We start from the raw sequence: 26,337 nt of genomic DNA, 5'->3' as shown, positions 1-26,337 counted from the left end.
GCGGGTGTGTGTTTTCGTGAAAGTCTAAACAGATGCAAGCCCTTATTTCCTTGCTCTTTCGAATAGTGCAAGGCAGACGGGGAAAAAGAGACATCTTTGCAATAGATTTACCTGCCAGCAAAGCAGTGCATTGCGTTTTCTTGCCAGCACGTTTGGGGGAGGAGGGGGAGATTTTTTATTTTGCGTGACCGAGGGCTCAGTTCCTTTTTGCGAAAATAGGGCCCCGGCATCCTTGCAGGCTTCTTGCTCCAAAACGAGTAGGCGAGTCTTCGATGTGCAACCGTGTTGTGCGTGAAGCAGTAGAGCCAACGCTTTCTTCTTTGCTTTCTCAGTTTATTCCAGCTGTTTATTTACGCTTTTCTTGTTGTACGGGCTTTGTTTTTGTGGCGAGAAGGATTTAATTCACCCAGGAACTCGCGGTTATATCGCCGACGGTCATTCTCTTTCTCTCTCCCCTTCCTCCTCCCTTTCTTCTCACTTGCATGCTGTAGAATCTTTTTTATTTCACCTCCCTTCCTCCTCTCTCCACCCGCTCTATACTTTTATTCTCTCCTGTAACCTATGGCCAGCGTCTCGGCATCGTCGTCCACCATCATGGGAGCACCCACGATGATACGGTGTCGGCAATGGCTCACGGCTGGGCGTGGGCAGGCGGGCTGTCCAGCTGACCCCGCTGGCGTGGAAACGCCTGATTGTTTTCTGGGCGAGCGGCGGCGAAGCTTTCGCTGGTCCAGCCATATTTCACACACGGGGCAGCTCCCCGAGGAGAGCGGCTCGGAGCCCGAGGTAGTGCAGAGCCCCGTGGCCCTCGCAGACCTTGACGCACCAGCATTACCAATATCGCCCGTGTCGATGCCCGAATCCATAGAGACCATCTCTGGCGACGTGCAGGAAGATGCGTCGTACTACCAGGAATGGCCGCAAGAGGAGGGCCTGGAGCGCAGCGATGACACTCCGTACTACCAAGAAGAGTACGTAGACCAGACAACGCCAATGCCTGTGGTGCCGAGTGCAGCGGCCATTGCACGGATCTTCTCCATTGGCCAGGTGCAGGCGGGTGGCCAGGTTCTGCAGCGTGCGTGGAGGATGGTTCGGACAATCCCGCGGGCTCTCTTTACCCAGGGCGTCGATCGGATATGCCAGACGGCCCTGCGCGAGACCCTTGCGGCCGAGTCCTCATTGGACTCTGCGATCCGGCAGCTGGAGAAGACGAAAAGCACGCGTTCGTCGTCATTCCGGGCACGCGCTGACCGCGTCCACATGTGGCAGGGCAAGCTGCTGTGCAGTATCCATATCCTGTTTACGCAGGTCGCTGGCCAGGGACGGTCGCGACACTACCGGTATTATCTGCCCGAGGACGATCAGATTGAGCTGGACCGCGGGTTCAGCGAGTCGGTGCTGTTTGCGGCTCAGGCGCTGGCACGCGGGTTCCAGATCCGCGGGACCGAGCCATACACAGTGCAGCTGCGCGAGCCCGCATGGCTGCTGTGCTCGGCGTGGGCCGCTCTGCGGTTTGTTCTATATGCGCGGTCCAGCGCGCTTATGCGCACATGGCGAGGCGAGAGCGTCGAGGCATTGCGTACGGTACTGGTGGACTTTGACGAGGCGTGGGTGCGGTTCGAGCGCGACCTGTGCTTTGCATACTTTGGGCTGGATGACGGGCAGGCGGCAGCGCAGGAGGAGGAATTCGCACTACTGGTGGTGCTTCTGAGCGAGACCATGCAGGGCTCGGTGCGGCTGGGGTTGTTTTCCGAAGACGATGTCGAGTCAATGGACCCGCAGCTGATTCTAGCGTTGCCCAGGCTGGCGATTCTGCATGCGATTGTGAAGGGCGCCGACGGGCTGCAGTTCACTGAGGAGCCGGCGTTTTGGTGGTTCCGCGAGTTCGTCGCTGTGAGCCGGCGGATCGCCAGCATGGCCTCTGGCTGGTCCGACGAGCAGTACCGGGTACTGCAGAGCATGCTGGCGGCGGACGAGGCCGATGAGGCGTGGGATAAGTTTGCGGCAGCCGAGGAGCTGGCCATGTCGCGCGAGCTGGACTCTGTTTCGCTGGTGTGCGAGCAGCCGCCGGCGAGCTGCAGCAGCAAGCAGTGCAGTAGCCCTATGTGCTGTATTGTGTGCGAGGTGCCGGCATCCCCATCAGTCACGAGTCCGCTTGCATCCACGCAGTGTCTCTCGGCTCACTCGCTGCGTCTATTGGGGAAGCATGCCGAGACGAAGCAGGTCTTTGTCGACGTATGCACAATAGCCGACTCGCTGCACAGCGGGCAGTTTGCGCGGCCGTTCCGGATGGCCCTGGAGATGGTATTCAAGATCAACACCTAACTTTTTATTTTTAAATTTATTCGATTTTCCTATTACTGGTTCTTCTTAGCCACAGTGGTGGCGCGCTTTGCAATCAGCATGCCGCGGTAGATGTTGAGCCACGCGTCGCGGATCAGGTACAGGGGGATGACGATCCACGGCAGGTTCATCATAACAAAGTACCCGTAAAAGTAGAACGGGTGCGGGTTCGTGTACGCATAGCCCTCAAAGGCATTCGTCAGCATGTACAGCACGTCACCGTACAGCTGCATCAGCGAGGTGATGAGCTGAGCCACGTAGCGCACCGGCGAGTCCGTCAGGATACCGTAGACCGTCAGGGCAGCAAACGGCCCGTCACAGACCGCTGTGATGCCCTCCATGATCACTGTGAACGGGTCGCTGGTCAGGTACCGCGAGTCCGAGTGCGAGTACTCGCGCCACAGGTCGGCGCCCAGCGTCTGCATGCCCGCCAGCTCCCGGTGGTTGTACACGAAATAGCCCTCAAGCACAATGTGGATGCCAGTGCACACCATCATCCAGATGGTGACGAACTTGTCCTTGCACGTCAACGGCGTCTTGGCCCGGCCAATAAGGAACGCGGCGAAGAGACTGAGGCCGACGACAGAGCCTCCGACCGTCAGGAGCGACTCGCTCATCTTGAGCTGTGACGGCTGGTAGTGCGGCATCGGGGACGACTGCGGGTAGTACGGGTGCTGATGCTGCTGCTGTGCTTCCATTTTGTTTTAGGGATGTTACGAGTCGAATACCAGAGCTGTGGTGAAGTAAAGATAAAAACAAAAAAGCGGAGATGAAAGGCAGCTTTTATAGCTGCACTGTTTCCGGAATTACCAAGAAATTTTCGGATTACATTGTTGACAATAATTTTTCCACCTGCGCCCGGAAAGTCCGGGCTGCAGCCTCATTGGTCCCCAGGTTGATTGCACGTGCCTGGTAACTCCGATAGTGCGAGCAAGCCCTCCATTTAGAGCACTGCCAAGCTCCTACAGCACAGCACAAGGCAGCCCTTGGACCAGCGAACCCGTCGATCCGCTAGTCGAGGCGGGTGTTTGTGCCGAGGAGCAATTATCTGGAAATTTCTGCCAGCACCCATTTGAGACCGAGCACTGCCGTTCTTGAAATGCCTGATCCAAAGCAGCAAGTTGACTGGAAGAGACAGCAAAGTGATGCGGCAGTATCCTATTGCTGATATTGTTCATGGTGCTATCTACCCTAGCATCCAACGTTGCAGCATTTCCATAGCGAGGCTTTTGGCAAGCAAATGGATGCCATAGGGCGTGAAGCTGGGTGGAGCCTCAGCTTCCCGACATTTGCATATGGTGTATTTGGATTGCAACTCTGCATTCTAGCGGATAGCCCATGCTGCGCATATGATCTTTCCCTCGAGCAATGCGCTTTGGTGAGCAGCAAAAGAGTAGTCAAGGAGCATATTCTCGCATGATCCCTGGCTATGAACGCGTCATGATCAGCTCGCCGATCTAATCACGAGCCACGACGTGGTTTTCAGTGTGCACAAAAGCAAGCGCGCTGTGTCGCGCCTGGCGGTTCTCAACTCTTTGCTTTCATTTCAATTCACCACCAGAAACCTTGTATACGCCATGAGCTACGACGGGTATGGCGACTATGATGACTTTGACGACTTTGACAACTTCACTGCCGTCAAACGCGCCAGCTACGAGCACTACTACGAGCAAGCACGCCGCAGTCGCACAAACTCCTCGCACTACACACCCCAAGGGCTTTACGGCGAGCCCACACACTCCGAGGGCGAGTCTGACGCTGAGCCGATGCACGCCTTGACCGACAATTATATGTTCCAGTCGTCGTTTCGCGGTGCCCGCGGACGCGGCCGGGCGCCCCTGGAGCCGCGGCTCTTGGATATGCACCGGATGCAGGCTCTAGAGGCGGAGGATATCGGCGACAGCTCGTATGACAATGAGGTGGCCAGGCAGCGCGTGGAGGGGGCGCTACAGGAGCTGGCCATCATCGACGACTTGCTGTCGCTGATGATGCGCACAAACGGACGGTATATGAAGTTCCGGCATGCGCCAGACAGCAATGTTTGGCGAGAGCAGCTGGATGTCCATGAGGCCGTGGAGGTGCCACAATGGATGAACGCAGTGCTGAGCGAGATGGCGAGGAAGATTGCTCCGGTTGCTGTGCTGCACATGCGTATTGATCGGTTTGTGCGCGTGTATGCCAGGGCCAGCGCTGGTGTTGTGAACCAGGCGCTGGCGGCGGCAATTCGGGCGCTGCTGAAGGATTACTATGTTCTGGTGGCCCAGCTCGAGCACCGGCTGCGAACCGCCACGCGTACAAAGCCCTTCACGCTACAGCAGGTGTGGTTCCATGTGGCTCCGACGCTGCAAGTGTTTGAGCGCCTGGCGCTACTGATTGACCGCGTGCAGACACAGGCTCAGGTCAGCCCACAGCCCGCCGATGTGCCACAGGAGGACGACGGATTCACGACCCTTGCTGATAAGCGCTCGAATGTGCCGGACGAGTACGAGTCGGACGAGGACGAGGACAGCCAGGAGGCGGAGGAAGAGACGTTCCATGTCAGAGGCGGCACCACGCTGAACGTGATCTCGAATCTGATCAACCACCGTGGCGGCGATGTGTCGGCGCGCCAACTGTACGAGTTCCTGCTGGCGCGCGCCACAGTGCCATTCTTGAAGATGTTGCGGTGTTGGCTGCATGACGGTACGCTGGAAAAGAGCCAGTGCGGTGAGTTCATGGTGGCCACTGAGGCTCTAAACGCCGATGACTTTCTGGAGGTGGATACTGATGCACCTAGGATTCCGAACTTTGTGCCTGTGCCTGCGCTGACGCCGATCTTTTTGCAAGAGTTCAACAGCCAGATTGTGCGCACTGGGCTGTACCTGAACATCGTCAGGAACTGTGGTGTGGATCTGCGCAAGCTGGACCGTGTCGATATGGACGGAGCCGTCGAAGGCGAGCAGGCGCTGAACGGGTTGTTGAATCAGCAGCGGCTAGTCAAGGAGATCGAGGCCGCATACCTGCGTGCGAACCAGGCGTTGATGGATATTTTGCTCAAGGACGGTCACCTGTTTTCGTATTTCGGCGCGGTCAAGCACTACTTGCTGTTTGACAAGGCCGACTACCTGGGCTACTTTCTGGATCTGGCCCGGGGTGAGCTGCAGAAGAACGTACACATGGTTTCTCTAAACAAGCTGCAGTCAGCACTGGAACTGGCGCTGCTGAATCCAGCCTCGATCTCCCACGACGACCCGCTGCGTGACCACCTGCGGGTGGTAATCGAGAACACGCCGTTGACTGACCTATCCAAGAGCACCGATAAGTCGGGCGTGTCGTTCATGGGCGCCAGTGCAGCAGCCGAGCATGGGCTGATTGGCGCCGAGGTCCTGGCGCTGACACTGCGTGTTCCATTCCCGTACTCGATTGTGCTTGATGCTGTGTCGATGCGCAAGTACAAGGAGCTGGGGAGACTTCTGCTAGCGATCCGTCAGACGGAGCAGAATCTACTGGATATGTGGACGAGGAACCGCCGCTACACAACTCCCAGCGCATCGGACAGTGCGGGCCAGCTACGCAAGTTTGCTTTCAACCGGATCTACACGGTTCGCCACCGGATGCTCGTTTGCGTGCAGCAGCTTTTGTACTACTGCTGCTGGGAGGTGATTGAGCCGCAGTGGGCCGGAATGATGGCCGAGATGAAGCAGGCCAAGACCGTCGACAAGATGCGCAAGGTCCACAGTATTGCATTAGGCACCATTTTCCGCCAGTGCGGGTGCGAAAAGAAGCTGCCAAAGATGATTCTCGAATTACTTGTTCGATGCAATCGCTTTGTGAGCTCGTTGGACCGGCGCATAAAGCACCGCACGTCGGTGCTCATTGAGGCAACTCCGCGCAAGCGCGATAATGTGAGTGCGCGCATCTACGACCGCACAGTCGATAGAGGAAGACCTGTGGATCCGAGCTGGGAGCTGAAGGGCATCATTTCTGAAATTGACGAGCATGAGAAGGAGTATTCAAGGCAGCTGAAGCATCTGATGAGCGCGCTCGACCATTACTCCCGGATGGTGGACAATAGCTTCGCCTGCTTGGCAATTAAGCTAGATGGCAACGGTGGGAGCGTTACACACAGCAAGGGGATATAGCCACAAAATCGATCCATTGGAGCTTTCTCGTCTGTGCAGTTTTTAATATATTATCGTGGAAACAAAAAGTGGGCAACGCGGTGGATCAAAGCCAGGGTTCCTTCCGTCTTGCCCTTGCCAGGCAGGACTGTGGTTCCGATGTCTGGCTACGCCGGGCAATCAGAACCGACAAACAGATAATTCATAGGATACTCGGTCTCCGCCAGGCTCTGTGTGCAAGGAAAGCCTATGTATATAAGATGCCAAAAGCTCATGAGGCATATTAACGAGTTGCTTTCTGCTTCAAATAGTCTAACTTTAAGTAGCACAATGGCCATTGAAAGAATAGACATGTCGGATGGGCTGTTTAATGCCCAGCCCAGCTGCTATTGAAGAAGCTGCCACCATTTTCAAAAAAAAAATTTTGCTAAGCAAATATTACCACCATGATACAATATCGGGCCTCCAAAGGTTACATTAGATCACACAACCAACGAAAATATATGAGCTCCACATCTTTCATCAGCTCCATTTATGCATATACAAGTATCCCCATTCAACTAGATACGTATGATTGATATATGTATCCTGGTAATGAATATTACAGCTCGCAGCATAGTACACTGCTTACGAAAGCAGACAGCAAATACTTTGTGGATAGATATCATACTCTACTAGAATTGCTCTGCTCGCGATGCGAGCTCGGCTGCTAGTCAGCATGGGTTGACACGTCGATAAGAGCATCACGGCGAACCGGTAATTTGAACATGTCGGATGGTTGTTGGTGCAATGTCGATCCTGGACATCTCCTATCTTGATGGCCTGCTCTGCGTAGGCGCTTCAGCGCTGGCTTGCTGCTGCTGGCAACAGAATCGCCTGCTGCTGCACGCCTCTTGCGCGGCCTCTTTGTTGCCGGAGTAGTGCCAGAAGCATCGGCAGCAATGGCCATAGAACGATGGAACTGTTCAGGAATATTGCCTGAATCACAGAGTGACTGGAAAACGAGTCTGAAGTTTAGAACTGCTATGAGGTCGCGGTTCAAGAGCCGAGACGAACAGACCCATCTGTATTGTGCCATGGCCCGCTTACATGACTCGCTTGCACAGTGGAGAAGGCCATGGCACTTCACAGTTGGGAACATGCTGGAATGTCTGCAGCGACTTTTCGCAACAGAACGGGCATATTGACGATGTCTGGAATTCGTCGACCAGATAGACTTCAAAGCCATGGTGCTTGAACTTGTCGCGCCATCCCTTGCCACGAATCGGCGCATGGTATCGGGCCATCGGCGCACTCCAATTGCCCATGATCAGCACTGGGTCTGGACCGAACTTGCTCTGGAGTTTTGCGGCAAGCCTGTGGTCTGCACGGGCCTGGTTCATGAATGAATCAAGGCGCAGCTTGCGGTGAAGCGGGTACACCTTGGGACTGGTACTGACACCTGGATGGGCCTTCCAGTGCCTTTGGTGCTGCTTGTTTGACTTAGTGAGTTGCTGCTCTGGTAACCTTCGCGCTGTCATCGTGCTGGCATAAAACGGTGCTAGGACACACCGCAGAGATGCACGGGCAGCAACGTAGGCACAGAATTTTGCTGGGCTAAGGGTCCGGCAGCAGTGCTTGGAAAGCTCAGCCTCTGCTCTGCGGACAGCATCTTCTGGGACTTGATCCTTTGTAGCTTGATGAATCCTGTCATAGTGGCGCAGCTTGAGCTCCTTATTGTGCTGCTGCCGTGTGTAGCGGTAGAGCATTCTCTCACCCTCTTTCCCATTGCTGCTATTTTCGTGCATCATGTATAGCAAATCGCCCCGACCTGGATCGATGAATACACAGCGGCCTTTCAGATTCTGCAGCTCTGGCTGTAGGATTTGGTAGGCGTAGTGACAGTCAGCTGTAGCATTGCCTCCCGCAGCATCGCCTCCTGCAGCATCAGCCTTGGATATCTTGTCTTGCAACAAAATGCATATCGTCACACCATCTGTAGTTGCCATTCCGTGGAATTTTCTATCACCATACACCTTAAACGGCTTTGATGTTAGATCTACGACCCGGCCCCACACATCCCACAGGTTGTGTAATCCCTTGGACCGGGTCGTGTGCACAGACTAGGGGTGCTGATGCATATGCACTGTTAAGTGCTGCAACAGTGTCTGCTGCTGCAGCCGATGCAGCAGCAAGTGAATCAGCCGCTACTGCTGCAGTTGCTGCAGTGGCCTCTGTTTCATCCGATGGCATCTTCGCTGCTTCGCATGCAGCCTTCTTGGCCAATTTTTTGCCCTTTTCTGCTGCTTTCCTTGCCTCTGTTGCTGCCCTCTTTGCCTCGCTGATCTTGGTAACCTGCTTGCATGTTTTCGAAATAAACACCCGCTTGATTATTTGCTTGTCTAAGCGCACATGGCCTGGGATCCATGATATCCGCAGAGGCAAGCATTGGGGGGGGAGACTTGCCAAGCTGCTCATTATCGATAAGCTGGCATAGGCGAATGTATGCACACAGATGCTTAAGTGGATTTACCTTGGCATCATAGTATCGGCTGTCTTTGGCGAATCTCTACTTGGCATCATAGGCATTAAGGACTGGTGCCAGCTTGTTGTAGATTGCAAGCATCGGTGGGGTGAGCACACTGAGATCAGGGTACCTAGAGGCAACTGCCTGGCGGAGCTTCTGTGCAGGCGTATAAATACACACTTGACATGCATTATTGAACTCAGCCTTGGACACATTGCCCATTGTACTGTGCAGTGTGTTTTTGCGGCAGCAAATATCAATCAATTTGGCCAGAATCTGCTGTAGGAAAGTGCCATAGTGCACCACAATGTTGTTCTTGTATGCTGTCATCAGCTTGGTATCCACATATGTTGCTACTTGATTCATTTCACGTACACCATGTAGCTCGATATCGCCATTATGCAATAGATAATCATAAATATGGTATCTAACTACATCACAGAAATCTGCACTCGACAGTTCTGACTTGTCCTTCCGGTTGACGAAATCCTCGGCAGATATGACAGTCTTCGCCTTTAGGTTGTGATATATAAATAAATAAATGGAATGAAATAATCCCTTTTTCACAAATGTTGCAGGGTCAAAAGCATCCCTGTCAGCTAGCTGATGGAGTAGTATCCATCGTACAAGCATGTATGTATGCTCTTTGATGATATTAACGCTGTATATAAATTGTTCTAGGTGGGGCAACATAGAATCACGGAAGCCAATACCGCCAAGTGATGTCTTTATGACAGTAGTGCTGTGGGTAATATTTATTTGAGAAATCCAATAGGCAAGTAAGAAGAGAAATGATGCTGTTCAGTTTTGCTTTATTGCGTATGCATAGCATTAAGGACTTTTTATTAAAAATGATCTGGATTGCATCGTTCGTAGGCTAATTTGAGAGACTGTATCAATGCTGATGGCCCTATATATACTGGATCCATTGTGGCCCAAATACTACCGCTTACGCATGTCCATAAGACAAATTAATTTATAAAATAAATCCACAAATATCGTATGACCGCTAGAAGAGCTATATGGCCTTATTCAATAGGTGCTCATAGATAAATATCCCAAGAGTGTTGCGCAGCCGGTGATGACCACCATGATGACGCCATGGAAGTTATCAGGCCGACCGACAATGAGAGCAGCTCTTGCGCTGAACCAGTGGAGATATATAGTGGAGACCTGTGACCACTACAATAACAACTTGTCACCCTAGTTTCACCGATGAGGTCAGATGCCGCACAGGATCAAAAGGAGTTTATGGAGTATGTCACCCAAACTCGCTTTGAGGTTTAAAAGTTTTACCTTCTAACCAACTAAAAATGTTCTAGCGGACGGTCGGACACTTTTTAGACTATAAAATCTTATATATAGGTAAAAGATATTAGTGATGTAAGAAAGTTGCAGAATGAAAGGAAACGCAGGAAAAGGTGATGATGGAAAATGGGCGAGTAAAAGGAATATGCGCTTGTAGAGTTCAACCTAGTGGGTTCTGTACAAAGGGGCCAAGGTATGACCCAAAGCGCGTGCGGATAATGCGGATATCCGGCAGTAAAAATGCAAGTCCCGGTGTCAGATCCGCTTGAGCCCGATCCGATTCTGTGAACAGAGCCCTGAGCGGAGCCAGTAAGCCTACTGCAGCTGAGCGATCCGTCGCGATGGCGATATACTGGAGCAGAACAGCGATCTCATTGTACGTGAGCTCGGCATTCAGTAGGCGATGCTGCGCAACGGACTGGGAAAACAGGCCTGGGTCAAAGGTACGCGCAACCACATACTGCGCTCCGCTGCAGAGGATATCGAACAGTGGAATGTGCGTGCGGAATGCGCTGTGCATGCGCAGGACAGAGTATGCAGGGCTGGCAGCCCGCAATGTAGGTGGACGGTTCGCCATATACAGGTTGATAACCGAGCCGTGGTCAACCGGCGCTGCTGTCACATCAACATCCCCGTCATCCAACACATGGTACTGGAAGTACATTATCGCTGACCGATCACGCACGCCGCGCTGCCGGTCCCACTGCTCCCAACTCACTGGAGGTAGCTCTTGCCCAACCCGATACAGCTCTTGCAGACCAAAGCATGGCGCCCCACCCAAGTCCTCCACCGGTGTATCATCAATAATGACAATATTAGGCAGGGCAACAGACTGTTCAGCGACTAGTTGGACGATTTTGCCTGCCAGACTTCCAGTAACAAAAAACGTGTGCGGCATGCTGCGTGCCTGGTCCACAATAACTGCTAGCTCTGCTGCAGTGGCCTCGGGCACCAGTGGCATCAGAGTACCGCCGGCCATCCAGGTGGCCAGTGCAATTACAGGCAAATCAATACCTGATGGAGCCAAAACACCGACCAGCTGCTCGCGGCCCAGATATAAGTGCGTGTGCAGGGCAGTAGCCAGCCAGACACAGTGCGAGCGCAGAAGCTCATATGTGAACGTGCGACTGGTGGCAGCATCGATCAGTAGTGGCCGTGGTTGGGCATCGTTGAAGAGACGCTCATATGACTCGAAGAGATATGAGGGGATTCCGGTCGATGTTGATCGGGTTGCTTGTCGTGTATTGCTTGGGTGTCTTCGAAGGTGTGCGCGTGGCCGTCCCGGAGCCATTGTTGCGTTCCTAATCCAAAGTATAACCGCTGTAGGTTTAGTGAAATACGCCAAATGTTTGGAGAGGGTAGTTGAAACAGCAGGAAAAGTTCACCGGCCATATTCAGCGGAGAAAGGGCAGCTCTTTTATGTTGTGAAGCCGTTCTCTGTGCTTGGCCGGAGGCACATGAGCAAAACAGACCTTGCTTTCCCCTGTTACAACACAGAGTTGGCCATTCCGTATCGGACAGAGGCGGTGACTGTCTTCAGACTAGCAGCACCTCGGCATACGGCAAGCTCCAGTGATACGCACCGGCGGTTGTTCGTGTTATATGAGATGACAAGGTGTGACCTGTGCGTAACCCATGGGGCACAGTATTACGTGAGCTTCGGTATTCCCTCCTACCTAACTCGGAAAACGAATTATTAAGAGGCAAATAGCGTTCACCGGCAACCTATACCGCTCATGACACCCGAGTACGCGGCAAATAAAGCCCCTTCTGGGCAACGGCAAGGGAGAGAATTGAGGTGCACAGAAAGAAATAATAAACATAAAAGAGTGGCAATAAAGGTGTAAGCACAGCCTTTGACAAGAGGTGAGGCGGGGCTGTTACCACGGGCAAGCAAGGCGCCATTAGTGGTGTGGCACAAGAGGCGAGCAGCAGAGTCGCTTTTCTTTTATTTTTGACATCGCCTTTTCTAGGCAGAAAATTTTTCCCTCAGTGCGTAAAAATAGCAAAAAAACGCAATTCCGGTTACCGGATAAGGAAGACGATGTCGCTGCAGTGCATGCGCAGGATGTGAATGAATTACCGCCAGCGATGCTATGTCGCCAACGCACGCGAGGACGCCATGCAAAAATTCAAGATGAAATATGTACCGGCCTTTCTGTCCCGGTGCCAGGGTAAGCCATTTGGGTTACCTGGGAAAAATGCAGTAAAAATTGTGGCCCTTACTTTTTATGCGAATAGATAGAGATGATGATTACTGACCAATGTGTGGTGTGGAGGGCGGTGAGGGAAATCAAGGACCGTGGAACGGGTATGTGCGGAGAAGATAGGCGTGCTTAATATTCGCTGGAGATATTTTGAAATTAGTAGATGAGGGAGCACACGGGCAGGTATAGCGTCAGAAAATAAAAAAGGACTCGTCAGGAGCGAAAAAAGATACGAACAAGGTTCTGTTTTATGTTCCGGCTAGTGTCTGCGACAGCAACGATGGGGGAGAACGCGTCGTCTGGCGTGAAGTGGAAACGGAGGTAGTGGGGAGAGAAGAGCGAGAGAGAAAGCCAAATAGTTTTCTGCTGAACTAGAAATTCTTTTTCAGCAACTATTTCGCTGGCTGCCGGCGTCATAGTGGGGAGGGAGGGGACAATTTTTGCTTGGTACGAGTTTCCTAATTTGGAAGGCGCATCCCTGCCACTGGGTTCAACAACCAGTCTCAATCGCCTGCCTGACATGCCGATTTGCGGGCACAATGAGCCCACAGAGTGTCGAGTGATGGAGCCTGCACCGATTACGCATGGAATTCACTGGGCCAGACTTCTTGTTCGGGCGTGCCATTGCTGGGACTGCTGGACATTCATTTGGTATCCAATGTCGGCAGCAGATGGCATAGTGAGTAGTGCGATATGCTGTTCAGTCGCTGGGACTGGTTGCCAGTCAGTAAAGATGCCCAAGGGAAGATTTGGAGGGGCACTGTGCTTCCCGCACCCATTTGAAGCTGATCTTTGGTGTTGGAAGCCGTATGTGCTTTGTCACTCGGCCTGGGGGATGATCTGGTGACAAACCCCACTGCGCCCACAAGGCGATTGCAGGAATTCCTGTTGCAAAGAAATTTGGCTGATCTGATCGCAGTTGATCTATAAACTCCAAATTTTTTCCCCTTAGTTATTGCACCATTTTCTGAACCTTTTGCTGCTTTGCATTTCGCTCTGCAACGCATTCCCGCACACATTCTTGTCAATACACGCTCCTCGCAGAAAATGAAGACCTCGAAATCGAAAAAGAGCAGCGGACAGCTAGAGGAGATCGGCGGATACAAGGCCCTGCCTGTTCACTTTGCCGACAGCGATGCCCCTCACTTTGTATACTTCAAAGCGCACAAGCCCAAAAAGGAGGATGTTCTCCTGCCGGCCAACCGCACGCTGTTCATGTTCAACCTGCCAGCGGACGCGACGGAGCTCTCGATCCGGCGGCTTCTAAAGGGCACAGCGCGTGTAGTGCAGGTGCTGTTCCACGACGTGATCGGGCGTGATGTGATCAAGACGTCGGCACTGGAAGCAAGGCTGACTGCATCGCTGGCCAACGATAGCAAAGATGAAGATACAAAGCCAGTTATGCGCACGCAGCTGCTGGGGTCGGGAGCCAGCGCACACGTGGTGGTTCTGGAGGAGCAGGAGCTGGCGAATGTGCTGAACATGAAGAGCGCGCGGCGCGAGTGGCCCTTGGGTGACCCAGCCAGCGATCCGCTGGCATACCACGGACTGTCGCGGTATATCTACGAGTACCGCGCGGCGCGGCCGCCTATCGAGATGCTGAAGCAGGACGTTGACGGGTACATGGCCAAGTTCGAAGAAGCACAGTACGAGCGCGAGCGCCTGCTGGCGCAGCAGCGCAACGTGCCGGATGCCGACGGATTCATTACGGTTATCCGGAGCGGCCGCAAGAGCACGAATACTGACGGCACGATCACAGTTACCGCGGCCACGGCTAACGGCATCAAGTCGGCCGAAGCCAAGAAGAAGGACGTGCAGTTCGGCAACATGTACCGATTCCAGATGCGCGAGCGGAAGCGCGACCAGCTGGCGGAGCTGCGCAAAAAGTTCGACGAGGACAAGGAGAAGATTGCCCGCATGCGCCAGAACCGTCACTTCAGGCCATACTAGCCTTTTTTGCGCAGCCATCTTTTGCTAGAGCCTTTCCGCATAAATCCGCTGTGCCGATCAGGCCCAACCCCATGAAGACCAACAAGTCCAGCTCAGTTCCTCTTTTCCGCTCTACACCTGCTTTTCTTATTTTTCTACTCAAATGGAGGCCGAAATTCCAGCGTCGTCGCTCAAAGCATTTTACAAGGCGCTACAGTGCCTAGCACGTATAGGTACCGACATTTCGTTTGCGGCGCGAAGCGATGAGTTGGAGCTCATTGGCATAAATGCATCGCGGTCTGCCTATGCGTCGTTCAAATTCACCCAGCAGTTCTTTGACGCATATAACGTTCTGTTGCCCCCTGATGGCTCGCCGTCACAGGCATTCCGATGCAAGGTTCTGTCGAAGCCGCTTGTCGGCATATTCAAGTCGCGCGGCCCACAGCCCGTCCATGCAGTCGAGAAATGCGTGCTGCGGATCGAGCAGGCTGCCGAGCCTATGCATGCTGGACGCCTTGACCGCGACAGCTCTAATATGATGTCGAACGTCAATGGAGAGTGTCGGCTGGTGGTGCAAATGACGTATAAGCAAGGAATTTGCAAAACGCACCGGCTGTTCTATGAAGTGTGCGATACGTTGCACTCTGTGTACCGCAAGGACGAGTGCAAGAACCGGTGGCGCGTGGGTGCCAAGGTAGCCGCTGACTGGATCGCACATTTTGCGCGTGGGCTTGAAGAAGTGTCAATTTGGATGTCCACAAGCGAAGTCAAGGTACGGAGCTGGGCCGAAGGGCAGTTCGCTGGTATCGGTAGGTCGCAGATCGAGGCAGCTGTAGCAGAGACCACAAGGGCTCTACAGACGGAGCTGACAGTGGAGCCAGCAGAGTTTGACATGTACAGCGTGGCTGGACACCATCCGACCGAGCTGACATTTGGGCTGCGCGAATTCAAGGCAGTGCTACAGTATGCAGAAGCGATGGCAATGCCTGTATCTGCGTATTTTGATAAAGCTGGCGACCCGCTCCTTCTCAGTGTCAACTCGACACGGCGAAGCGATGATACTGGCATGTACAGCATGGCACCAGACGACTTGACTGCCGAATTCGCCATTGCCACCATCTCAAACTACATTGACGCAGTGTCTACGCCAGGCAGCGCGAGTTCGGTGAGATATAACCGCACACCTCAACTCAATCGAGCAGGAAAGAAACCAGTACATGAAGTGGACGACATCAGTCAGCCATCTCCATCACGCAGCAGCGTCCGTACAACCGGTTTACGGAGACACGAGGAGACCATTTATGATGTCGATGTCAGCATTGTGCCATCGCCGTCGCCATTTGTATCGTCAGCACACAGCAGCAATGCTGGACTCTGGGCGAACAACAACCCGGCGCTCGATCGCTCAGACTCTTTACTCAACACACCCACCCCGTCAGCAAGCACCATGCGCCGCGCAGCTACTGCCGGCACCGGCAGATCGCAGATCGAACAGAATTTGCCAGCCGGGCCAGCCAGCCAGCCGCTCAGCGATGTATCAGTGCAGCCTACTCCGGTGATGAACAGCCCGGCCAACAACACCCGTTCATACAGGCTTTTGCAGATGCCCAGACCAGCAGCGCCGCCTGGGGTTACTGACCAGGAGAACGAAGACGAAGAAGATGAGGCCTCGCGTCTGGCACCTCCTGGGAAGGTACAGACAAGGCTGCCATATAAACCAACGTCGGCGAACAAGGATGGTCCCATTGAGCTTGACTCAGACACAGACATGTCTGGCGAAGATGAGGATCTCGATGCCACTCCGCCGCCGCCATCGAAACGCATGAAGAGTCTGTTTTGAGCTGGCATGGTGATTTTCTATTGCGAACAAACATGTAACGTGTAAACAATCTGCATGTGTGGTTTGTGTGTATTCAGTACATGCCTCGGATCTTGCGTGCAGCTGGCGAATGGGCCGGAGTGTCTGCTGACTGTTCAGTGCCCAGACCTCTATCTGTCTTTTTTGCGGAGAGACCCCTAGCCGACCACAGCCGTCTTGGCGTGGCAAGGAAGTGCGTGGTTGTGGTTGGAAGCTCATTGGAAGCAATATCCATTGACACTCGCTTCGAGGATGTCTTTGTCGAAAGCACCTTGCTAGCAGAAGAGCTGCCAGCAGAAACATCTGTGCTAATGAGCTTTGCTGACATGACCTTGCCTGTCGGTGTTGGTCCATGACATGGGAGATGTACCGTCTGACCAGGTTTAGCCGGCAGTAATTTGGCTGAAGGAGAGCATGGCTTGGCTGACAATACTTTTCCGCGCGGCGACGATGATGTTGCTGCTGGCTTTAATGCGAGTTTGGTAGTCAATACTTTAGATGACGCTGTGTCTACTGCAACAGACTTTCCCACAGAGCTGCGCGTTGAAGCTGGAGTTGCAGTGGAGTTGCTCATCGTTGCTAATGTTCCTGCCAGAGCATCAATGGTGAGCATTCTGCCACTGAACGACGCCAAATCCAGACTAGTGTTTGTATCCGTCATTGCCGATAACTTTTTAAGCAATCCTGACTGCTTCTCTTTGCTGCTGTTATCCTTGGTGGCAGAGCCAGCATAATTGTCGCTGTCGTCATCACTATTGGTACCACTGTTATTTCCACTGCTGCTGCTGAAGCCATTGTCGAGTCCCTTGCCTACAATCCCACCACCCATTCCTGCACCCAGATGGATACGGTTGTGACACACCGGTCCTACCATCGGTCCGCCCACCGTGCTGCCGCCTCTATTTGGTATTAGATTACTACCGTGTCGTCCGTAGCGAGTGTAGCCATATGGGTTACCCGCCATGGGCCAATCCTCGGCATTGGGGCGTGCATGCCACCGCTGCCCACGCATCATGTTGTGGTGAATATGGTGGTGGTTACTCTCCTCGCCACCTGGCGAGTACATCTGCCCGCTGTGCTGATTACCCGCTGGGCCACTCATCTGTCCGCTATTCGTTGGAAACCCTCTTTTCATTTGCGGGTAACCACTCATGCCGCAAGGAGCGTGGTTACCTACTCCTTGCGGCATATACTGCGGAAATGGTACTGCATCAAGAAAAGAGATGCTAGCGTATACGATAAAGAGACTGGTGTGCACAGTCAATAGCATTATATGAGAAAACCGTGAGCAAGAAGGATTGGTGGAATAATATGGATAAGTTGGTCTCGATTTGTTCTCACCAGAACTAAAAGTGGAGCTGCAAACTTGTATATATGCAACTTGTCATATGCATAGCAGGGATCAAATTTGGAATGGGAAAGTAGTAACTATGCGCTGTGTGTCTCAAGTGTTGGTTTTAGGAGAGATTGTCTAACAGATGTACCGCACTGCAGAAAATAACGTGGAGGCAGTGCTAAACTCCAAACAGTAATAGCTCTGTCGCTTGACGATTCCACTAATGAAACAAGTCTACGGACTAGTGTCTACCTACTACCACGTTGTTTGGAACCATTTACAAAAGCAAACTGCTAGTATGATGGATTGGAGAAAATAAAACATACTTGAAAACTACTTGGACATTAAATGGTAGCATACAAAGAGCAAGCAGGTCTTTACATCTTGAGCAGCGGTTTGATGTGTTTCACGTCATAAAAGAAACGACGCTCAGCGACAATATCCTTTAGTATTATACTGGTGAGCTTTCTCTTGTGTGGTACGCACTACCAGCGTTTAAGCTCTGACAACCTGGCAATCAACCACGCAGCATGGTATGCCTGCCCCTTGTCCTCAGCTGTGCCCTCGCAAAACGTAGTCTCCACAAACTCGACCGTCTTGCTAATGCAGCTGTAGGTTGGACCTTTGCGTTCGTGCGAATACTCTGGTCCCAGAATCCCAGAAGTGATGTTTGAATACACGCGCGCATGCAAGCGACAGAGATTGGGCAGCTTCTTTAGCAATTTGACGAGGTTGCCAGACTGCAAGATAGCGCGCACATCCAACTCTTGCAGGCCACGGAGCTGTACAATGGATGGTACTACCAGTGTTGTTACGCGCGCCGTAATGCAGTGCTGCAACGTATAGACCATATGGTTCAGCTCGGCAGTCTTAGACTCGTTTAGATCCTCGCCGTCAATCACCAGACGCTTAGCATAAACCTTGGATGATAGCAAATTCTGGACCCAATGTTTGTAGCATACCTTCTCGTGTAGCACATCGGTCATGTTGACACAGCCGCAAGGTATCTAGCCCTGTGAACATGGTGATATCATTGCTGGAAGCATCCACCTCCTCACCCAGTGACAGCTGCTTGATGCTCTCCAGAGAAACGAGCGACGTACGGTTTCGCATAACCCGGCCCTTTCCAAGCAACCTTAGGTTCATTTGCTCTGGGAACTTTAGACCAGTTGAACGCTGGTCCACAGGGACACCTAGCTTTACTAAAGTTGAGTCGATGTATAGACCCAGCGTTTTGAGTCGCGGTAGTTCGAGCCCCTTGCCGCTACCTCCGCTAAATAGAGTACGCCGTGCTGCAGTATTGTCCAAACGCACCTCTGGTAACTCAACTATCACCGGATTGAACTGCGAGACAAGTTGTGGTGGCAGCAGCCCAGACTTCAAAAACGAAAAGGGTGTCAAGTAAATGCCCAACTTGCCCATGTCGATGCTTCCGTTGTAAGGGAAAACAATCTGGAGTTCACTAAACTGGCCAGCCTTCTGATTAATGAAATCCGACATAAACGGACGCTCGCTAGTCGACGGGTCATGAATAGAATGAGCTACACGGGTGACATTCGGGAATGCCTTGGCAAGCCTTTTGTCAAGACAGGCCAGCTCATCATAGTCGAACTCTACCCATCTCTTGACATTGTCGCTCTGCCCTGATATACGCAAAGACCGAACAGAAGGCCAAGTGTGGCGGAACAGTCAGGGCACCTCCAGCTTGTTTATGATCCCGCTGATATCCACGCCATGGCCGACCTCGAGAATCATTTCAGTTGGGATTGATCTGCAGTCCTGTCGGATCATGTACTGGACATTAGACTATACCCCAGTGGCAGACCTCGTGTAATCGACCTCGTTGTCACACATTTGCGTACTCACAAACATTGTGCGGAACAGCACTTTGGTAACTTGTTCTTTAAACATGCGGCTGACCCACATGTAGTTGCGCACCTACTTTACCCTCTGCGGTAGCAGGTTTCCAGCCTCCTTTTGTCCATCGACAAAATACGCGAATATTTTTCCAAGACCTTTGGAGGAAAAGAAACTAAAGGAAAAAGGAGCAGTAGTGGTGGCAAGAGGGATGCAATGGATGTCACTCCGACATGAACTATCTCAGTCGCCCTGTAGTTGGGTATACTGAATGCAGGAAAAAGGACGAGAGCTACTCGCTTTGCAAAGCAAATGCCCTTCTCAGCATACACGAGTTGTCTACTATGCACGATGCTGTAAGTTTCTGGCCTGCTGGCCAGCACGCGGAAAGGTTGTCAAAAAAGTACATAGGTTATCAAAAACCAAACTAGCAAAAATGATTTCTGCCGGGTTCGAACCGGCGACCGTCTGCGTGTTAGGCAGACGTGATAACCAACTACACCAAGAAATCTTCACGCTCTGGGGTGGTTCCCTGAAATTAGTATGTAATCCAGATGATTTATACATCACCCACTTTTCAATGACACCTCTGCCTATTGCTCCCTAGCTGCCTATAGAGGTCATTCACAGTTAAGAATGTTTAGCGAAACTAATAATCTTTTATCAGAAAAACCAATTAATATATTATAAATTATTTACTTATAACTAAGAACTATTTTAAATGCTAGAATAATTAGTATAAGCCAAAAAGATAATAACTACTAAATTAATAAGTAAATATAAATAATAAAAAGGGTGCTTTTCCAAAACCCCTATCAGTATCTTAGAAAAGTTTTAGTAAATATGATTTCAACTAGAAAGAAAAAACCATATATATTTAGGGTTAATTACTATAGGGCAATAAAAGTCAATATCTTAATAGATATGGCTAAGCAACTATAAGGAAATCATATTAACTGAAACTTTTCTAAGATGCTAATAGGGGTTTCAGAAAAGCATATTAATAACAAAAGACAAAGAAATTTTAGAGGTTTTAAATATTAAATACCTAGTTTAGTAACTATAAATAGCCTCTATAGTGAAGCTAAGATTCATCTTATCTACCACTTCCTAGTACAGTAGCTATAGAGCAGAAAATTACAAGTACTGAGAAATACTGAGAAATGGCATAAAGCTTAGATATATGCCAGTTGGACTCTTATCATAAGTATGGACTATGCCATACAAAATGCCTGACATATACTCAATTATCAGCTCAATAATATGGGGTGGCAGAATATAAATATCAACAGATATTAGGGTAAATGTTTGGAAAAGATAGAGGAGAAGTAGGAGAACAGTTCACAGTTTGCTTCTAAGCTCAGTTGCACTAGATAATGAAAACAGCACTACACTGGCTAATTTTCCAGTCTTAATGGCCGATCCATTGTGCATCATCATATCCCTTTGCTAAGCTAGAGTTGAACCACTGTGCATCTATACTCTTCTGAGCAACGTCTAGCTGGTGCAAGGAATAGTGAGCATAGCTATATACACTACATGTGACAGACGTCCAGTTATTATCAATATAAATTGACACTAATAACTGCATTTAGTAATGCTAGTCTACCTCGCTCATTGAGCAATAGCCGCCGTATCTGTATTTGTTTATTTTGGATTTGTTGTTGCATTTAGCATGTATATCCTAATGTAATGAGTATTCTCAGCATTTATTGTTGAGCTCCATACTTTCGACAAAAAGCTTGAAAAGTGAGTCCCGTTCCAATAGACTCGTGGGAGTGTCAAATTCGGCGACTCTGCCCTGATCCATGACCAGGATTCGATCACTATCCATAACAGTTCTGAGTCGGTGCGCAACAGTCAGAACAGTGCAATCCTTGAATTCATCGCGGATAACCTGCTGCATGATATGATCCGTTTTTGCATCGACATTCGCAGTCGCCTCATCGAGAACCAGGATCTTGCGTTTCCACAGCAGTGCACGACACAGACTGACAAGCTGACGCTGACCGACGCTAAAGTTCTTGCCTCCATTCTCTATCCATTTGTCCAAGCCAACACCCGATACCCACGGACCACTGCGCCGATCATCTTTGACGTGAGCATAGGTTGGTCTAAGGATGGCATCCTCAATTTGGCCCTTGCGAATTGCTTCCCAGACTTCGTCGTCGGTGAACTCCTCCAGCGGGTCCAGGTTCTCGCGTATCGTACCAACGAACAAGGCTGGATCTTGTGGAATGATGCTAATCTTGGAACGAAGATCCTGGAGACCAATCGTCGAGATATCTATGCCGTCGATAAAGATAGAGCCGCTGGATGGCTCCACTATGCGAAGCAGCGCATACGTCAGCGATGACTTGCCAGCCCCAGTACGCCCAATAATGCCGACTTTCTCACAGGGCTTGATCGAAAAGGATATATCGTTAAGAACCGTATCCAATTTGTCAAGGTACTTCATGCTGTAGTTTCTGAACTCAACAGTGCCGATCGATGGCCAACCTTGTGGGGGACGGGAGCCCTTAACAACTCTGTGTGCCTCACGAGGAAGCTCTATATAGGCGAAGTATTCGGATAGACTCTTCAAGGAACTCGATAAGTAATGGTCGTACCGGATTATTGGATTGACTAGTGTATATATCCAAACCGACATAGTCAGCATAGCCTCAATTCTTCCTGGCGATACAGAGCTGGAGTCAAGGCTCATGACTACCAGGTAAAGCAGAGCGGATGAACGGAGTATAGTGAGGAAAAATTGGTAAATGGCGCTCCAGCAATACATCACAGAGTTCATGACGTTATTTAGCGCATAGGCATTTGCCAAATCGATCGCTCCTGTCCGTAGATATTGGTGATGTGCACCATATATGCGCATTGTTTGCCGACCTTGGATGATTTCGAGTATAATCGAATGAGACCCAATTGTGTTCAAGGAGCTGCCAAGCTTTTCGAGCTTTTCCCTGGCTAAATCACTGGTTTTACGCGCGATCCACCCCAAGACGGCCATTGGCAGGAGAAAGACATAGAGAAATGGCATGCGTTGACCGATAATGGCAATGCTGAACAGTGCGTCAAGAAGCGTGGAGAGCTTGCTGCTTAGCAACTCAGGAAGTAGAATGCTCATCTGGCTGCGGCCTGAATCAAATAGCCTGCTAAGCACTCCCAACGGCAGCCTTTCGAATACCGGCAGTGGGGTAGACAGAAGGGTATCACGGACTGCTTCCCTTGTGATTTGTCGCACTTTCTGTGACCAAGTTGCTGCCGAAACCCACTTCAGAATTAAGTAACTGCAATGTATCCCGATAGATAGAGCAGCATGGATAGCTAGATACCATCGGAGAGACGCAACCATGGTGGTTTGGTCCGACTCGGATAGAATATCCAGGCGGTAGCTGTTGACACGGTGCGTAGCGATTGATGTAACCACGAGAATCACAAGTGGAATGGCGGTTACAGCAGCTCCACTCATTGAAAGATATCTCCACAGATACGATAGCTGAAACTGTGGCACATCAAGTTCAGGACTGATTGTGAAGATCCCGGAGTCGCCATTGGTACCATCATCCTCAGCGCTGTCTGGCTCCATTGGCGGTGTTTCTGATACAGCTGTGGTCAGGGTCGCTGGAACCTGGCTCCTAATCGATGCACTGCCATTTTCGAGCATAACAACCATATTGGCCAATGGCAAAAGATATTCGGCATGTGTCACCAAAACCCGCGCCTTGTCACTAATGATTCCGTTCCCAGTCAGAACCCTTTCGACTATCTGCCGCTCAACACAGCTGTCGACTGCAGCCAATATATCGTCGAATAGATATATGTCTGCGCGGGAGTATATAGCGCGGGCAAGTGCCAATCGCACCTTCTGTCCACCCGACAGATTGATGCCGCGCGAACCGATCTCTGTCTGATCCCGAGCCCGAAACTGTTTAACATCATCAGCCAGCGCACATGCCTCAACAACGCGCCAGTAAAATTTTTCGTCAAACTCTTGGCCAAACAACACATTTTCACGGAACGTCGCGTTCATGATCCATGGCTTCTGACTGACATACCCGACTCGACCGTATATATGCCCTTGACCGCTGATCATTGGCATATCGCCACATAAAGCTGACAGTAATGACGACTTTCCACTACCGACTCTTCCCACAACCACCACAAACTCTCCTGGCTTTATGGTTAGCGATATAGGGGCCAGCGCAAATGACCCTTTATCCCATTGGAATTCACACTGGCATATATCAACAGCGAGGGTATTGCATGTTCGACTGTGTGCAAGAAATTCCCGTTTGTCATCAGCAACTAAGCTGGCAAGATGCCCCAATGCCTTTACCGTGTCGCGAAACGTGGAGAGTGTAGAGCTAGTAAACCTGAGGCACGTAGTGAGCTGCCCGGTCGTGTTTACAACCAACATGATCTCTGCATAGGATACTGTGATGTCCGAGCGAAGATACGAAAGCAATGTCAGTGCAGTTGAAAGTTCCACAGTAGCAGTATTCATGATGTCGAGTATATAGCTCAATGTGCTCCAAAGCAATGGGGGAGTGAAGTGGGGTAGATCAACGTTTGCTGACAGATTGTCAAAAACGTGCTCCCAGCCATAGAACTTTACAGTCCTCATGTTGCTTATGAGCGACGTTGCATCCGTCGGAAAGTGCGGCTGCCTTTCCGCCTTGCTCAGCTCCAACAACTCGGCGATCCTGTTTGCAACAAGCTGTTCGGATACCATGCTTCCAACGGTGAAGAGCACGGGGATAAGTGCACGCCAGCCAATCGAGCACGATATTATCCAAAGGTTGAACGTAATGGCAACAATGCGAGCAGCCAAATCGACCACCGTATGAGCACTCGAAGAAACCGTATACGTACTCCATGACCCAAAGTCCTCATACTCCTTGTCAAGCTCTTCGTTGTGCCTTCGGTTTACATATGCCTCGGCGACCTTGAGCTGTAGGACGGCATGGGTCCTTTTGACCATCGCTCGCTTTGCGATACTCAAATATGAATGTACGATTTCGAGAAATCCCAGCACTACCCAAACTGCGTACAGCACCAACAGGCGCCCTTGTTGCTGCTGGAACCATGCTCGATTTCGTTACCGATGTTCGCCAAAACTATGTGCTGGAATCCAAGGCCAAGAAGAATTGCTAGTTCAGCAGCTGATACTAGCAGCATTTCCTTCCAGACACACGAAATCAGTCTGCGCACCACCGACACCCTGGTTTTGTTCATGATTCGAAGGTTCTCGTATTCTCGCAAGGTCTGTTCGCGAAACACCGGGTCATCAACGTCAGAATGAACTAGATCCCGCTTGGTGCATGTGTACATAAACAACAAGGTGTTCAGGAAGAGAGTGTTTGCCAGGAAATTGGTGACGGCGCGCTTTGTAGCCGGAGCAAGGCATGCCCATGCAAGAGCAAGATGCGAGAGAACTGCTATGCTGCTGGTAGTTGACCAATCTGAGGGTTCTGCAATGGTCAGGCGCATAGTGCGTACTCCATGGGCAATAGCCTGGCTGTTTGCTGAAACACCTGCAACACCAAACACCCATGAAAATAGCATGAGGGAGGACATGAGCGAGACAGTCGAGCCAACCGTGGGAGTGGGAGTGGTAGATAGCAGTTGAGACATGAGACTGACAGAGCCCAAAAAGACTGTTACCATCGACCGCTGGTGCCCATATCGCTGCGTAGCTTTGGTTAGGGCTGATGTTGCACCCAAGACGAGGAGTGCTATATCCGCTAAGATACCGACGCTTCTACATTCAGCCTAGGGTTCTTAGTTTCAGGGCAGACAAAATTGTGCCCAGTTGACTCAAAGATACATACGTGATACTCTTGGCCATTGACTTGCGTATAAAGAGTCTATAAAGACAGGAAACTCATTAAAGTAGGAGGAGAGGTACTATCCCATGGAAGCGTTTGCAGAATGACAACCCCTATTTTCCACTTCACCTACAGCGGCAGCAGCTCTACACACAAACAAGGATGCCCCATTCCGGAAACCACCACATCACAATTGACCGCAGCACAATAAGATCAGCCTTGTATGCGCGGAACACGATGCAGACAACACATCCCACCTATACAGGCGCAATAGGCGTGTGTCAGGGAGTACCAGCCGGCCACCCATTTACAGTGACTCTTGATAATGCCTAATCTCTTTACAAAACATCTACTCGCCATGCTTTAGCATCTGCACAAACTCTCGGTACTTGAGATAGCCGTTGGCATCGATTGGCGCATGCTTGAACATGATGTCCACATCCTTCTGCGAGAAGCGGTCCCCCATGTGCATCAGTGCTGCCCGGAGATCCTCAGCCAGGATAAGCCCATTTCCGTCGACGTCGAATGCCTCAAAAGCCGCCAGAATCTCGCTCTCAGGGTCGGTGCCGCTTAGGTGCTCGCCCATCAGGGTCAGGAACATGGTGAAATTGATGGGCCCAGGAGCCTCGTTGATCATTGCATCGATATAGCTATCTGACGCATCCTGCCCTAGCGAACTAAGCATGTCGCGCAGGTCGTCGCGGTCAACAATACTGTCCGAGTTGTGGTCAAAAATTCCAAAAGCCTCTTTGAACTCGGAAATTTGCTTCTGGTCGAAAATGGCAAACACGTTTGAGTTCTGGCGCACTGCACGCTTCTTCTTGTTCAGGGCCTTGGTCGAAGACATTATTTTATCGTGGTATTAATTGTGGAAAAGTGTAGTATACGAATTGAGTTGAGGAGAGAAGAGCGACAGGCACCAGCGCTGGCTACTACTGTTTTTGAAAGCCGTTTGTGAATACACGCAGTGCACTATTCTTTGCAGTTTACAGTTTGCCATACTTGATTGGTGGGGCCATATTTACCTTTGTAATTTTATTTTAAAAAAAGTCCTGGCGATTGCGCTTT

General features: G+C 51.0%; 11 protein-coding genes and 1 non-coding gene across 12 annotated transcripts; 5 read left to right on the top strand and 7 right to left on the bottom strand.

Annotated features, from left to right (window-relative positions):
* The first annotated feature begins 234 nt into the window (after nucleotides 1-234).
* On the top strand, nucleotides 235-2,303 carry DL89DRAFT_45611 (uncharacterized protein). Its single transcript, XM_040891689.1, has 3 exons — nucleotides 235-651; nucleotides 757-2,087; nucleotides 2,206-2,303. Exons 1-3 carry the CDS (start codon nucleotides 562-564, stop codon nucleotides 2,246-2,248), a joined length of 1,464 nt encoding a protein of 487 aa, XP_040741387.1. The 5' UTR covers nucleotides 235-561; the 3' UTR covers nucleotides 2,249-2,303.
* Nucleotides 2,304-2,321: 18 nt separating this feature from the next.
* DL89DRAFT_269306 (Emopamil-binding protein) lies at nucleotides 2,322-3,102 on the bottom strand. Its single transcript, XM_040888245.1, has one exon. It carries the CDS (start codon nucleotides 3,039-3,041, stop codon nucleotides 2,358-2,360), a length of 684 nt encoding a protein of 227 aa, XP_040741386.1. The 5' UTR covers nucleotides 3,042-3,102; the 3' UTR covers nucleotides 2,322-2,357.
* A 1,190-nt stretch (nucleotides 3,103-4,292) lies between these two features.
* Nucleotides 4,293-6,011, top strand: DL89DRAFT_208998 (Spc97/Spc98; the record flags this gene model as incomplete). Its single annotated transcript, XM_040884154.1, has 2 exons — nucleotides 4,293-5,252; nucleotides 5,286-6,011. Coding segments are annotated over 2 exons (1,686 nt in total), but the record flags the coding sequence as incomplete, so codon positions are not given.
* A 4,261-nt stretch (nucleotides 6,012-10,272) lies between these two features.
* On the bottom strand, nucleotides 10,273-11,974 carry DL89DRAFT_45546 (uncharacterized protein). Its single transcript, XM_040891687.1, has 2 exons — nucleotides 11,730-11,974; nucleotides 10,273-11,558 (listed from the first exon to the last, which is right to left on the bottom strand). The coding sequence occupies exon 2, from the start codon at nucleotides 11,546-11,548 to the stop codon at nucleotides 10,418-10,420; it is 1,131 nt and encodes a 376-aa protein (XP_040741384.1). The 5' UTR covers nucleotides 11,549-11,558; nucleotides 11,730-11,974; the 3' UTR covers nucleotides 10,273-10,417.
* Nucleotides 11,975-13,453: 1,479 nt separating this feature from the next.
* Nucleotides 13,454-14,422, top strand: DL89DRAFT_269293 (uncharacterized protein). The gene has a single exon (XM_040888244.1). It carries the CDS (start codon nucleotides 13,512-13,514, stop codon nucleotides 14,412-14,414), a length of 903 nt encoding a protein of 300 aa, XP_040741383.1. The 5' UTR covers nucleotides 13,454-13,511; the 3' UTR covers nucleotides 14,415-14,422.
* An 83-nt stretch (nucleotides 14,423-14,505) lies between these two features.
* DL89DRAFT_269292 (uncharacterized protein) lies at nucleotides 14,506-16,282 on the top strand. The gene has a single exon (XM_040888243.1). It carries the CDS (start codon nucleotides 14,557-14,559, stop codon nucleotides 16,231-16,233), a length of 1,677 nt encoding a protein of 558 aa, XP_040741382.1. The 5' UTR covers nucleotides 14,506-14,556; the 3' UTR covers nucleotides 16,234-16,282.
* A 9-nt stretch (nucleotides 16,283-16,291) lies between these two features.
* Nucleotides 16,292-17,086, bottom strand: DL89DRAFT_269291 (uncharacterized protein). Its single transcript, XM_040888242.1, has one exon. It carries the CDS (start codon nucleotides 17,078-17,080, stop codon nucleotides 16,307-16,309), a length of 774 nt encoding a protein of 257 aa, XP_040741381.1. The 5' UTR covers nucleotides 17,081-17,086; the 3' UTR covers nucleotides 16,292-16,306.
* Nucleotides 17,087-17,128: 42 nt separating this feature from the next.
* Nucleotides 17,129-17,567, top strand: DL89DRAFT_269290 (uncharacterized protein). The gene has a single exon (XM_040888241.1). The coding sequence runs from the start codon at nucleotides 17,200-17,202 to the stop codon at nucleotides 17,479-17,481; it is 282 nt and encodes a 93-aa protein (XP_040741380.1). The 5' UTR covers nucleotides 17,129-17,199; the 3' UTR covers nucleotides 17,482-17,567.
* Nucleotides 17,568-17,923: 356 nt separating this feature from the next.
* DL89DRAFT_303620 (uncharacterized protein) lies at nucleotides 17,924-19,513 on the bottom strand (the record flags this gene model as incomplete). The annotated part of the gene is made up of 5 exons (XM_040890868.1): nucleotides 17,924-18,525; nucleotides 18,550-18,594; nucleotides 18,638-19,225; nucleotides 19,286-19,393; nucleotides 19,454-19,513. The coding sequence occupies 5 exons, from the start codon at nucleotides 19,511-19,513 to the stop codon at nucleotides 18,073-18,075; spliced, it is 1,254 nt and encodes a 417-aa protein (XP_040741379.1). The 3' UTR covers nucleotides 17,924-18,072.
* A 368-nt stretch (nucleotides 19,514-19,881) lies between these two features.
* On the bottom strand, nucleotides 19,882-19,955 carry DL89DRAFT_t118. Its single transcript has one exon. It is a non-coding gene; the product is annotated as a tRNA-Val (tRNA).
* Nucleotides 19,956-21,074: 1,119 nt separating this feature from the next.
* DL89DRAFT_269289 (uncharacterized protein) lies at nucleotides 21,075-25,343 on the bottom strand. The gene is made up of 22 exons (XM_040888240.1): nucleotides 25,273-25,343; nucleotides 24,560-25,202; nucleotides 22,710-24,515; nucleotides 22,642-22,685; nucleotides 22,435-22,614; nucleotides 22,304-22,413; nucleotides 22,178-22,276; nucleotides 22,128-22,150; nucleotides 22,054-22,106; nucleotides 22,022-22,032; nucleotides 21,924-21,994; nucleotides 21,876-21,896; nucleotides 21,790-21,845; nucleotides 21,701-21,756; nucleotides 21,660-21,673; nucleotides 21,606-21,623; nucleotides 21,506-21,584; nucleotides 21,441-21,481; nucleotides 21,375-21,404; nucleotides 21,342-21,344; nucleotides 21,272-21,320; nucleotides 21,075-21,238 (listed from the first exon to the last, which is right to left on the bottom strand). Exons 1-22 carry the CDS (start codon nucleotides 25,287-25,289, stop codon nucleotides 21,147-21,149), a joined length of 3,516 nt encoding a protein of 1,171 aa, XP_040741378.1. The 5' UTR covers nucleotides 25,290-25,343; the 3' UTR covers nucleotides 21,075-21,146.
* A 110-nt stretch (nucleotides 25,344-25,453) lies between these two features.
* DL89DRAFT_45485 (EF-hand) lies at nucleotides 25,454-26,331 on the bottom strand. Its single transcript, XM_040891686.1, has one exon. The coding sequence runs from the start codon at nucleotides 26,114-26,116 to the stop codon at nucleotides 25,619-25,621; it is 498 nt and encodes a 165-aa protein (XP_040741377.1). The 5' UTR covers nucleotides 26,117-26,331; the 3' UTR covers nucleotides 25,454-25,618.
* Between the last annotated feature and the right edge of the window lie 6 nt (nucleotides 26,332-26,337).

The sequence above is a fragment of the Linderina pennispora genome (assembly GCF_002104995.1).
Source record: "Linderina pennispora strain ATCC 12442 chromosome Unknown DL89scaffold_12, whole genome shotgun sequence".
Lineage (NCBI taxonomy): Eukaryota > Fungi > Kickxellomycota > Kickxellomycetes > Kickxellales > Kickxellaceae > Linderina > Linderina pennispora.
Note: the sequence above shows the minus strand (reverse complement) of the source record. Positions and strands in the feature narration are given on the sequence as shown.

Bases quoted from the DNA above. Each gene is read 5' to 3' on its own strand.
- DL89DRAFT_45611 (XM_040891689.1), top strand. From the start codon at position 562: ATGGCCAGCGTCTCGGCATCGTCGTCCACCATCATGGGAGCACCCACG. The intron at 652-756 runs GCGGGCTGTCCA...CACACGGGGCAG, and splicing joins TCACGGCTGGGCGTGGGCAG to CTCCCCGAGGAGAGCGGCTC. The intron at 2,088-2,205 runs GCAGTGCAGTAG...CTATTGGGGAAG, and splicing joins CCGGCGAGCTGCAGCAGCAA to CATGCCGAGACGAAGCAGGT.
- DL89DRAFT_269306 (XM_040888245.1), bottom strand. From the start codon at position 3,041: ATGGAAGCACAGCAGCAGCATCAGCACCCGTACTACCCGCAGTCGTCC.
- DL89DRAFT_45546 (XM_040891687.1), bottom strand. From the start codon at position 11,548: ATGGCTCCGGGACGGCCACGCGCACACCTTCGAAGACACCCAAGCAAT.
- DL89DRAFT_269293 (XM_040888244.1), top strand. From the start codon at position 13,512: ATGAAGACCTCGAAATCGAAAAAGAGCAGCGGACAGCTAGAGGAGATC.
- DL89DRAFT_269292 (XM_040888243.1), top strand. From the start codon at position 14,557: ATGGAGGCCGAAATTCCAGCGTCGTCGCTCAAAGCATTTTACAAGGCG.
- DL89DRAFT_269291 (XM_040888242.1), bottom strand. From the start codon at position 17,080: ATGGGTGGTGGGATTGTAGGCAAGGGACTCGACAATGGCTTCAGCAGC.
- DL89DRAFT_269290 (XM_040888241.1), top strand. From the start codon at position 17,200: ATGGGTTACCCGCCATGGGCCAATCCTCGGCATTGGGGCGTGCATGCC.
- DL89DRAFT_269289 (XM_040888240.1), bottom strand. The intron at 21,897-21,923 runs GTTGAGTTCAGA...TACAGCATGAAG, and splicing joins GTTGGCCATCGATCGGCACT to TACCTTGACAAATTGGATAC. The intron at 21,405-21,440 runs GTCAGTCTGTGT...TGGAAACGCAAG, and splicing joins GCGTCGGTCAGCGTCAGCTT to ATCCTGGTTCTCGATGAGGC.
- DL89DRAFT_45485 (XM_040891686.1), bottom strand. From the start codon at position 26,116: ATGTCTTCGACCAAGGCCCTGAACAAGAAGAAGCGTGCAGTGCGCCAG.